The sequence below is a fragment of the Eurypyga helias genome, unplaced genomic scaffold, assembly GCF_000690775.1.
Source record: "Eurypyga helias isolate BGI_N326 unplaced genomic scaffold, ASM69077v1 scaffold12214, whole genome shotgun sequence".
Classification (NCBI taxonomy): domain Eukaryota; kingdom Metazoa; phylum Chordata; class Aves; order Eurypygiformes; family Eurypygidae; genus Eurypyga; species Eurypyga helias.
This window is the reverse complement of record NW_010244537.1, coordinates 19,120-31,266: the sequence shown is the minus strand read 5'-3', so window position 1 is coordinate 31,266 and position 12,147 is coordinate 19,120. Positions and strand designations below refer to the sequence as shown.

General features: G+C 49.3%; 2 protein-coding genes across 2 annotated transcripts in view; one reads left to right on the top strand and one right to left on the bottom strand.

Moving 5' to 3' along the window:
- LOC104508244 (cohesin subunit SA-2-like) overlaps positions 1–1,102 on the top strand; it is a 59,088-nt gene extending 57,986 nt beyond the window's left edge. The window contains exon 32 of the mRNA XM_010149801.1: positions 1,094–1,102. Within this exon, the coding sequence (XP_010148103.1) occupies positions 1,094–1,102 (9 nt within the window). The remainder of the gene's footprint in view (positions 1–1,093) is intronic.
- Positions 1,103–4,195: 3,093 nt separating this feature from the next.
- Positions 4,196–12,147, bottom strand: part of PPP2R3B (protein phosphatase 2, regulatory subunit B'', beta) — a gene marked incomplete at its 5' end in the record, with an annotated part of 21,951 nt that continues 13,999 nt past the window's right edge. The window contains 3 exons of the mRNA XM_010149800.1: positions 4,196–4,592; positions 9,806–9,912; positions 9,997–10,115. Of these exons, the coding sequence (XP_010148102.1) occupies positions 4,448–4,592; positions 9,806–9,912; positions 9,997–10,115 (371 nt within the window). The remainder of the gene's footprint in view (positions 4,593–9,805; positions 9,913–9,996; positions 10,116–12,147) is intronic.

The following is a 12,147-nucleotide window of genomic DNA, read 5'->3' as shown; positions in this document are numbered from 1 at the left end:
GGGTGTCTGACCACTGCTCAGCCCAGGGCTCTCGCGGGAGCATCCCTTCTTTCTTGCCTGTTTCCAGTCAAGGCTGTCGGGGAGATCTAATTGTCCCCAGACCAGCTGGGGATTTGCTGTCCTGCACTGGGCTCTGGCAGCAGTCATGGCACTGGTCAGGGGGAGAGCAAGGAAAGGCCGTGAGCTTCCCTGTGCTGAGGCCTATCGCTTCCCTCCCGCCCTGGAAGGGTTTGCTGTGTCAGCTGCTGCACGGACCCAGGCGGTTCCTTCGGGTGTTCCAGCACTTCCCCCTGCTCCCTCAACTTCTAACAGCACGTAAACCCAGTGCCTGGCCGATGGGCTTTTTGCAGTGATTCAGGCAACCCATTAATTTCCATCAGCTCTGGTTGTCTGGGATCGAAAAGCCACATTTGAAGACCTTGTCTGAATTTTGACTTTTTAAATTATTTTTTGCTGTAAAGTTGAACAAAGGATTTCTTTTCACAGAATCACAGAACGGTTTGGGTTGGAAGGGACCTTAAAGACCATCTAGTTCCAACCCCCCTGCCATGGGCAGGGACACCCTCCACTAGACCAGGTTGCTCAAAGCCTCATCCAGCCTGGCCTTGAACACTTCCAGGAATGGGGCATCCACAGCTTCTCTGGGCAACCTGTTCCAGTGCCTCACATTTCAGTAGCGTGGGTGTTTTGGTTTTGCCTTTGGACTAAAAGGAAAAAAGGCTGTGTACCTTTTATTCCAGCCGCACATACCTGTTGAAAGGCAGACTGTTTGTGTAGACCCTGTGCTTGGAGCAGCTCCTGCGGAAGACAGAGAAGACGAGAATTTAAATCTGTGGGCTGAGGCTGAAGCTGTACAGAAAGTGCACGACTTAGTGACTTCTCTGGCACGGGGCCTGTCCCTGCAGTGCCTTTTCTGGGCTCCTCGTGGTGCAGAAGTGCTCCATGCCCTTTGCGGAGCCAAGCACGGTGCTTTCCAGGGGCTGGCCGTGGCCGAGCTGCTAAATGGTCGGCTCTGCTCCGGTTCCTTACTTGCTCTGACCTGTTCCCTCGGTAGTATGAGCCTGACCTAATCCTTTTTTTCCTTCTGCCACAGGACGGTTAAGAAGCTGGGAGGAGGATAAATGGAAGCGAAGAACACCCTACCATTTTTTTTTCTGCAACTTGTTTAATGGAAAACGGGGTTGTGATAGCACCAGCCAAGGCAGCAGGAGCCACCCACCCAGAACCAGGAACGACACCGCGCCCACGTCTCCGCGTTGCAGTTGGCGGTCGCGCTTCTAATGACGTTACGAGCGTCGCTACTTGGCTGCATTCTGGTCCTTCACGCTGTCCTCACACAGTTCCCAGCCTAAGGATTGGAATCAGGGTATTGACAACTGCCGACCCAGAGACGCTGGACTAGGGGAGACCAGCCGGCTCACGTTGGCACGATTCTGCTGGATGTACACTTAAGGAAGGAGCCTGGCCCAGCTGCCAATGCTTCCACCTGGCAGCATGTGACTTGGCAGTGCCTTTTCCTGCCCGGGAGATGGAAAACCTGGATCAAATCATCTGAAAGTTCTTCTGAACTCCAGTGCTCCCAGAGATGTGGATAGTGACCCTGCGGGGATCAGGAGCTCTTCCCAGGAGACTTGCATCAAGGCTTCGAGGTAACAGAGAGAGCAACAGCAGACCAGGTGACGCAGTATTTTCCTCTGGAAGGAATCCTTCCTACAGGGCTATCATGTGGTATTTACTTGGAAAATGTAAAGCCTGATGAGACAGTGTAAATAGACTGTAAATCTGGCCTTTCCAAAGGAGTTTTTCCATTAAGACTCTGGGAATGTTCTTCACTCCAGTGTTTCAGAGGCAGTAGGCTGGGGCGTGTGCCGCCTGCTTTCGCTGCCCTTCGTCACTGCTCCACAGAATTGGTCCCAGCAGCTTTATTGTATATAAATTATGTCACTGTAACCGTGTAAAATAAACTACACAACCATGGCTTTCCGTTAGTACCGAGAGTGGAAGTGATATCCCACGCCAGGTCTGGAGAAAGAGGAGCCAAGCTCCCATGGCCGGGGCAGCGAGCGCTGTGAATGTCTCCCGGGTATCCTGCAGCGGGAAAAGCAGACCCACTAGGGTGCGTTGTCAAGCCGGCACTAGGCTCAGGCAAGGGGGGAGGCAGCACTCCGCAAGCCAAACCCAGCTCCCACCCCGACCCAACTTGTTCTGGTCCCTGTGACTCCCCCCACGGACCTGGGCTGCCATACCGATGTTTCCCTCATCCGTCCGGGTTTGTGCAGATCCTTTAATTCGAAGGACTGGGAATTTAGGCTTCTGAGGAAGGTACAGGAATCTTCCTAGTTCATGTATTGCAAGAAAAGTCACTTCCACAGTAACACCATAGTTTGCGGTACTGGAGCTGTGCAAATCCTTTAGGAATAAAGGGACCTGGTTATTCCAAGGTGGACACTGGGTTCACATGAAAATGGGAATGGTCAACCCTGATCTGATTTGACATGAGCCGGCAGCATGCTCTGGCAGCCCAGAAAGCCAACCGTATCCTGGGCTGTATCCGGAGAAGTGTGGCCAGCAGGTCGAGGGAGGGGATTCTGCCCCTGTACTCTGCTCTGGTGAGACCCCACCTGGAGTGCTGCATCCAGCCCTGGAGCCCTCAACATCAGAAGGATATTGACCACTTGGAGCGAGTCCAGAGGAGGCCTTGAAGATGCTCAGAGGGCTGGAGCACCTCTGCTATGGGGACAGGCTGAGAGAGTTGGGCTTGTTCAGCCTGGAGAAGAGAAGGCTCCGGGGAGACCTTATAGCCCCTTCCAGTACCTGAAGGGGCTACAAGGAAGCTGGGGGGGACTTTTCACAAGGGTCTGTAGTGACAGGACAAGGGGTAACGGGTTTCAATTGAAAGCGGGGAGGTTTAGATTAGATATCAGGAAGAAGTTCTTCATGGAGAGGGTGGTGAGGGACTGGAACAGGTTGCCCAGAGAAGCTGTGGATGCCCCATCCCTGGAAGTGTTCAAGGCCAGGCTGGATGAGGCTTTGAGCAACCTGGTCTAGTGGAAGGTGTCCCTGCCCATGGCAGGGGGGTTGGAACTAGATGGTTTTTGAGGTCCCTTCCAACCCCAACCAGTCTGTGACTCGCCGATTCTACGATGTTCAAGAATCCCTGGCACAGTGTTCAGCTGACTGGAATTTTCCTCATCAAGACTCACCCACAGACACAAGCAATCCATTTCCTCACCCACACAGGTCTGTACAGCTCCGCAGGAGATGGGGCGAGGAGGCTAGCGGAACAGACTTGTCTGCCCCACTCCCAGCTCTCCGAAACACCTGCCAGAGCGCTCGGAGCAGGCGGCTCAGGGTGACTACGCAGCCAGGCTGCAGCCCTGCAACCCGTCCCACCCAAGCGGTTCCCGTGCCACCAGCCGCTGAGCGCAGTAGCACGCAGCAGAGTAACCAGAACCATTACACGTACGAAAATCTTTATTTGAAAATACAAACATGTTTTTTTAAAACGTTTGAACAGATCTACACTGCAACCAAAAAATAACTTACATCTTTTTGTACATTTTTTTTTTTTCCCCCTAACAAAATCAGTTTAACTGTAAGAGTGAGGCAACGATTCCAAGCTGCTGTGACACCGATGAAAATCCATGGAATGTGTCAATAGCAAACAGCTGAAGGAGGGGACAGACAACAGCACTGAATGCCCACAACAGATTAGTGCACATCACTGATGGAGTAACATTTATACAAAGGATTTCTAAAAAAAAAAAAAAAGAAAAAAAGAAATTGGTTCCTTCTACATGAATTAACATGCTCATTTCTGATCCAGCATGACGCGAAAACAGACTTCATCGTTAAATCACCTCCCCGTAAAGAACAGCAATGAGAAGACCAAAGTTTAAAGGGGGGAGCAGAGTTAGAGTTGGGGCAAACAAGGACCACACAGAGAAGCGACTCGTCCCAGGCATTTGCTTTCCTCCTGCGCATCTCTCCCTTGCCGAGGCATGCGCGAGCCCTAGAACCCTCTCTGAGCCTCCCAAGTCGGGCAGACATTGTCTCCTTATCTCCCGCACCGGGCCAGGCGCTCCTGCTCACCCACGGGATGGAGACGGTCAGCGCACCACACGTCGCCTCCGAGAATTACACAGTTCTCTTAAAAACAGTAGATTCCTCTCCCCTAAAGTCAAATACGGTTATTCTTCCAAAAAGGAATTATGCAACATCTGTAAATAAATATTTTAACCTATTTTACAAACTATGGGCTACTGAATAAATACAAAAAGTTTCACCATTCCATACAAACGCGTTTTTATTTAAAAGGTAGTGTAGTGATTAAATGCTTTTAGCACAGGACTCAGCTGACTTCCTGGAAACAAACCCCACTGAAACCTATAGGTGTGTAGCAGACCTGCTGCAGACTGTCCCTTCTCTTCTGCACCCTGAGCAACCACTACTCAAAGTCCTCTTCGTAGTCGTATTCATCCAGGTCTACATCAGCCAGATGGGACGGCATTTCAAAAAAGGGTCGTTTTTCCATCTGGTACTTCAGGACGTTGGCCTTCTGATGGTCTGCAGGGTTCAGTTCTGCTTCGTACCTGGGAGACAGCAAAAAACCAAAAGTGAGAGACTCTCACTATGCTGAGAAGAGCCCAAATGCCAGGACACTGACACAAGGCACCTGCAGGAAGAACTCCCCTCCCAATCCTTGAGCTTCTCAAGGGCAACAGCTTCTCTGGGCAACCTGTTCCAGTGCCTCACCACCCTCTCCAGGAAGAGCTTCTTCCTGATGCCCATCCTAAACCTCCCCACTTTCAATTTAAACCCGTTACCCCTTGTCCTGTCACTACAGGCCCTTGTAAAAAGTCCCCCACAGCTTCCTCGTGGGCCCCTTCAGGTGCTGGAAAGTGCAATAAGGTCTCCCCGGATCCTCCTCTTCTCCAGGCTGAAGAAGTTTCCAAAACCTTGTATTTACAGCACAGAAACGTAAGCAGAAGCAGCACTTGGTTTCTGTCACGACTGCCTACATCTCGGTAGCTTACTCTCCCATCACGCGCAGAACTTCCTAGCAAGATACTCGGCTCTACCGAAAGGATTCGGAGCACCAGTGGACTGCTCCAAAGTCAGAAGCAGATGCAAGCCTTCAGTGCCTGGCAGAAATCCTGCCGGTTCTTTCCGAGCAAGCTGAATCTATGCCGAATGGCGCAGAGCGAACTACACCTGCGGTAGAGACAACGAAGGAGGAAGAGCATGGAAAGCGCTGTGAAAGCGCACGCGAGCGCGTGGAGGTGATAGCAACCAACTGCGTATCCAAAGCGGAGGCTGGAAAGCCAGAGCCAGTTGTTTAAATGAGAAGTTAGTGAGAACCACCAGCTGCTGACAGATAACGAAGCTTCCTGTCTGACTCGGACCAGTGAGGGCTGGCAGAGATCTGCTTCAGCCCTGCTTTCATGGGATCCGTCTGTAACCCACAGCTGCTAAAAGGGATTCAGTATCCGTAGAGATTTCCTGATGTCAGGTTACGGAACCGACCGTTTACCAGGCTGGGCCTGCACGGATGCACGCACACTTCCCAAGCGCCACGGAACCTGCCCCCAGCCGCCATCCCTCTCCTTCAGGAGAGCGGGCGAAGGGCAAGCTTCAGGCACTGCAGTACCTGCTCCTCAGAGGTGGCTTCCCAAGGGCACGCTGGGGAGGATTAGAAGTTTCCTCCGAGTTTAACACCAAGAATCCACCCCGAACACTGAAGCGGAGCGGCAGGAACAGCGGAGGCGGGAGGAAGAACCACCTTCTCCGCTGTGAACGCAATTCCCTTGAAACACCTCACAGAGAAACCATTAATCACGTTAAGGCAGCTTCACCACCACTTCGAGTAAAGCCAACCGAACAAGGATGCTTCGATAGTAGCAGGGAAAGAACAAGCAGGGAGTGAGAAATCCTTCCCGATTTTCTCCCCTCCTCCCCTTTTTTTGGTCATTTCATTGGTCATTCACTCCCCGGGGTGTGAAAGCCTCGACTAAGTGCGCCTCAGTCGGTGCTTCGGCAGGGAACAGACCCCCTTGGGGCGTCTCCCTCGGGGTCTCCACTGGTTTGAACCGGAAACCGAAGCCATCCCAACAGCTGCTTTACCCAGTCACACACTTGCGGACAAGGATTGGGAGGGAAGATGCATATTCTACCATAACAATGGTTTTGGCTCACAAACCTGTAAGTTAGGGTCTGGCTACACCATTAATTCCCTCTTTTTGAGAGGGATTTTTGTTTCTTGGTTAGAGATCTGGAGTTGTTCGGAGTTGTTCATTGCGTAGCGACAGGGGCGACAGCAGCTTTTCCAGTCATCAGAAGTGGCAGCGTGAGGAACTCTCAGATACTACTTGTAGGATCCACCTATTCTATACGCAGAAGGTAGTTACTCAAATATTACTGGGCCAAATGAAAACCCTCCTCTCTTCCAAAGCTTTGGTGGCCCCACAGAATATCCCTTTTACTCCTTCCCAAGATACTGAAGTTAAGGAAATCTAGACACATCCCAGTTTCACATATCTGGACACTGAAATGATTCGAGTTACTTCTCCCAGCGTTTGATCCCAGCACAGGAGTGTTTATAAATATACAACCATACAGCTACAACACCCCTAAAAAGTCCTTTTTTCCCCCTGCATGCATTTCTGAACTTCACGTAAATGTAAAGAAATTAGCCTATTTCCTTATACCGCTCCCACATGTTTCAGATCAGCTGTTTTAATAGGAATGTCAGGAAAATATTTTCCGTAGAGATAGCCAAATTAAAAAAAAAAATCATCCTGGACTGGCCAACAGTCAGTTCAGCTGGGGCAGGCATTAATGGCCCTTCACACACAGCACCTGATTTTAAGGAAGGTTTTTGTACACCGCAGTGGCTTAACCTGCTCATTGTAAGTTTTTGGGCATTTAACTCTACCAGCAGCGAGGAAACTCTGAGTAGCCTTGTGCTTCTCTCGGCTTCAGCACCAGAAGTTAAGCTTCATTTTTCAGGACAGCTGTAGGGAGGAAGTTTGGGACAGTCCTGCTGCGGTAGAGTAAGTTCTGAGGAGACTTTTGCTGACCTCCACTTGCAGGAAGCATCCCAGTACAGAGTCAGATTTGACAGTGCCTCCCTGAGAGCCAGATCAGATACTCTTTAGGTTCACACCTATTTGATTACAACTCAAGATTCAGTTGCTTATTTGATGAACAATTTGGAAGGTATCTGAACTTTGCTCTTGATCAAACCCCAGAGAATCTCAGCAGCCTTTGACTCGCTTCCCATAGAAGGGTAGGCAGGAATCAGAAACAAGAAAATAAATCACCTGGCTGTTTAGTCAACCCAAACAAATCTTGCATGGGGTTGTGGTACTTGAAACACTGGCAAATTACAGAGTTGTAGCTAATGGAGACTATGATCATTACAATCCGTACTCCAAGGAAATGCTAAACACCAAAGCTTCAGGAACACTCAGATAAAAGCTTTTATCAATCGGTGTGGAGGGCCAACAGTTAAGCTGTGGCTTGTGCCTCAAACCCAAGCAGCAACTCAGACAGTAACCTCATTAGTTAAATGCATGATTTTTTGGGCTGTGCTTTGATTGGATGTAGTATTATTCTTTAATTCTCAGGTTTTTTTTTCTTTTTCCTCCTACAAGATCTGTGACAACTCTACTAATGCCAGAAGAGGCAACTTACAACCAGAGTGTCACTTGTGTTCAAACACCAGCCTCAAAAGTAATGAGAAGCTGAACATTTCGGCATCATAGAATCACAGAACGGTTTGGGTTGGAAGGGACCTTAAAGACCATCTAGTTCCAACCCCCCTGCCATGGGCAGGGACCCCTTCCACTAGACCAGGTTGCTCAAAGCCTCGGCCAGCCTGGCCTTGAACACTCCCAGGGATGGGGCATCCACCGCTTCTCTGGGCAACCTGTTCCAGTGCCTCACCACCCTCTCCGGGAAGACCTTCCTCCTGATATCCAATCTAAACCTCCCCACTTTCAATTTAAACCCGTTGCCCCTTGTCCTGTCACTACAGATGCTCCTCGCTTGGGGGAACAGCTGCAGCCGATGAGCTCACGACAGAACTGGAATAAAAGCACCTTGAGGCTCTTACTTTATACTCCTCGTGGGTGAAACTGTGCCTAAGCGTGACCTTGGACCTTCACCAAGTTGCGTTCGCCTACAGCAGCCCAGCGACCTCAGACCCATAACCCAGAGGGGCGGAGTGACCCGACTTCCTGCCACGCAGGTCCCTTACCCCTCACAGCAAAAGGGTGTTTTGCCTCCCGTTCATTTCAGCTGCCAGAGCTACTGCGTGAGGTCCCAGGACAGGACACCAGAGGAACAGCCGAAATCATTCCCCGACCCCCTGGCTAAGGATTAGATTTACAGCCCACAGAGCATACTCTTGGGCCCTCAGAAGAGCTGGTTTCTCAGGGTATTCCACAGCAAAGCTTAAGAGCAGTAAGACAGGATATTAAAATCTTAATGGGATCCAGGAAATCTGCATTTAACTATCAACTCTCAGGTGAGCCTGAGAAATTTAGCTAAAAAACATCTGAATTTCACAACTTGGTGTCCGAGAATGGGCAAAATGGCCTTACCACTCAAATTCTGGAAAAGCACAACAGCAGCCAAATTTTAGAACAGGAGGTTGGAGACACACAACTGCCCTGAGAGACATGAGCAGACAGACAGGCAGAAGGAAGAGAATGAGGCTAAACCAACACAGGTGTACACAGCACGTGAGGATGTGGTTCTAGGTAAGGCTGAAGGTGTCCAGATGTGATGGTCCCTCAAGGCTGCGTGACACTATCCATCTCTCCCCAGCCCGGGCTCACGGGCTACCCGCCCCGCTGATGCACTCGCTCCTTTGCTGTGTCACGTTAAGGGGCCCCTCTGCCAGACCCCGAGATGATGGCAGACACTGGGGGCGGGGGGCAGTCTGATCCTGGCAGGAGCAGCCGAAATCCATCAGGAACTTCTTAAAATTTTGACTTTTGATGGTGTAAACATGTTAATTTTATAAGGGCGTTCTAAATCAGAGGGCCAAAAATCTGAATCCTTCATTGGATTATGAAGAATCCAGCAGTTTTGTCAGCCGAGTTACACGTAAGTAACACTTCACAGCCAGCAAGGCTGCAGAAACTGGTCTTTCTCCTGATCCATCCAATTGAAGCTGTTAAGCTGTAATGCTGAGTACAGCTAACAAACAGCTCAAACAGCTAAAAGAGCTTATATACCTATTCTGTACCTTCCCCAAACTCAGCCTATGACCTTAAGGGATTAAATGAGATAAAACACATTACAGGTTTAATATTCCAAGAGACTCTGGAAGCTACACAGTAAGAGCAAAGGAGTGATTGTGAAACACTAAGATTTATTCTCACAGATCTCTAAGCGTAAATAAGAGAAAATACCTCCAAGCTGCTGTAACTGAAGTTATTCAGAAGTAAGAATTCACCCCCTTTCCCCCCCACCAAGAGCTCTTCATGAAACTCTTCATTCATTTAACAATCTGCAAAAATTAAGGTTGTATTTTGTTTAGAGTTTAAGCTTTTTCAAACCTTCTTTCCTCCCAAAATTTGAAGTAGGACCTTTTCTTGGACAAAGCCAACGTGATCCCAAACTGTCAAGGAGTATTTAATTCAAAACACAAGCAAGGTTCTTCCTCCCTCCTCAAGCACACGGCTGAGCATGACAAACAGCAGCATTCTACGAGAAGAGCATTAAGGAGGAGAACAGTGGCCAGCCCCTACAGTAGTAGAGAGGATCCCTACTAACCCTCCTGCTACAGCCTTACCCGTCGTTCCACTGGTCGCTTGCTGCTTCTTCTGCCACCAAGAGGTCGTACTCTTCAGCCGCGTACTTCTCCCAGTCGGAGATCTCCTGGCTTTCACCTTCACCATCCTACACAACCACATCACAAGTTATACCCAACAGCATCAGTTATCCAGCCCATTGCTGAAAAGGCTTCTGAGGCTTCGCACTCACCCGCAGCACAGAAAACTGATCCTTCTGCTCATGGTCAAGGTATTTTTCAATGTTGAAAAACGTGTCGAAAAAGACATTTGTCAACTTACACCGCTTTAGGTCATGCAGAGTGATTTTTCCTGTAAAGAAGATTGAGATAAGATACTCAGAGCTGAAGTTGTCCTTTCCCCAAAGAGGAGGAATGCTATTCAGAAATTAGGTCATCACTATGCTCAAACGTTTGGCACTGGTGCTCAGTGCAGTGGGAGAGGTGAACAGGTAAAATGCACAGCTAGAGAAGTGCCCTTGGGAGTGGGCAAAACGTTTTAAGTGTTTCGCATTTATTACTTGCCTCAGCTGTCATCCTGCTGTCCTTCACTATGTCAGAGTGAGATGCAGCCTACCTCACCTAGCTGTTAAAAATAATATAAGCTAGTTCTGGAAGCTTCCTCAGGAAAGACGTGTCCAGTGAGCTAACCATTCCTTCCCAAGGAGCGCTCGAGTAGCAGGTAAGAATCTCCTCTGGCAGTGCCCCTTTCTCCACCCTGACTGACAAGTGCATGAAAGGGATGACGGTGCGCGACTATGCGTCACAAATGACTTTTTCAGCGACTAGCTTGCCACACCTGTCCAGCCTGACCAGTATTTACAGCTTGAGAGGAAAGCTAAATGCTGAGGTGGTTGGTTTGTTTCCCTCTTGTGAAGCGATACTTTACGGGCTCGAATGGACGGATGTGGCAAGTGTTAGAAGCACTTGTCAGGTTGCTCAGAAATGTTACCTTACTTCAAAGCTGAGTATTAAGCTTCTGTAGGAAGACTGAAATACACCAGGCACACAGGTAAAGAAGGATGTTAATCCTTAAGACTCTCCTGTACTGATTCACCTGAAATACAGCCAGTCTTGGGTTGTCAATCAGAGGAGCTCAGTGCAGATGTTATGGAAGAGTTCAATAACAGCCAGACTTAGAACAGTATTCCCTCAGCACACCATCCTGGCCTCTTAAAGTATAACCCAGGGACATCAGAGGGGAGCAAATTAAGAATCCAGTTTGGAGATGACGGCCCCACTTCAGGTGTCTGTCGCCATCTGAAGTGCCCTAGCGTACTCCGCACGGCTTAGGGCTGATGCTCCAGAAAACCACACATCCCTCGCGGCACCTGTGTCTCATCTGTCAGGCCCACACAGATGTCTGATGCGTCGGGACATCTCAAGTGGCAGCAACGCTCCACAACCAAGCAACTGATGGAGTCCTAGTTATATCAGCTCCTAATTTAAGTTGGGCGCCTATATTTGGTTCCTCGATTTGGTCTCAATTTTCCATTTATTGCAAAGGAGCTTGGACACCCAACACTCGTGTGGATGCCTATGTTGTCTCTTAAAGACCAAAAAAAAGAAGAATGAAATTCAGGTTACTAAATTCAGGTCTCCACGAATTAAAGAATTTGTGCTTTGGTGCACAGAGCATCAGCACCAAGTTGTATCATAGTTCTGCCATAAACGTAAAGAAGTGACGCCTTCTGTTTCAAACCTACCAAGTAAAACATCATTTTATGCCGCTAGTGTTTGTATGGAAAGATCACAAGATTTTTGTTAATCCACCTTTAAAATGTCACCCAGTTTTTATGAAAATGAAAGCAACCCTTCACAATCAGCTTTCATTTTCATTGCCCTGAGTGACTCTCATCTTGGTTGTGTTTCAGAGCCTCCTTTTATCACCTTCAGGATACACAACAGGCACATCAATGAGCCGGCACTGTGCGCTGGCAGCCCAGAAGGCCAACCGTACCCTGGGCTGTATCAGGAGAAGTGTGGCCAGCAGGTCGAGGGGGGGGATTCTACCCCTCTGCTCTGCTCTGGTGAGACCCCACCTGGAGTACTGTGTCCAGCTGTGGAACCCTCAACATCAGAAGGATATTGACCACTTGGAGCGAGTCCAGAGGAGGCCACGAAGATGCTCAGAGGGCTGGAGCACCTCTGCTATGGGGACAGGCTGAGAGAGTTGGGCTTGTTCAGCCTGGAGAAGAGAAGGCTCCAGGGAGACCTTATAGCACCTTCCAGTACCTGAAGGGGCTACAAGGAAGCTGGGGGGGACTTTTTACAAGGGCCTGTAGTGACAGGACAAGGGGTAACGGGTTTCAATTGAAAGTGGGGAGGTTTAGATTGGGTATCAG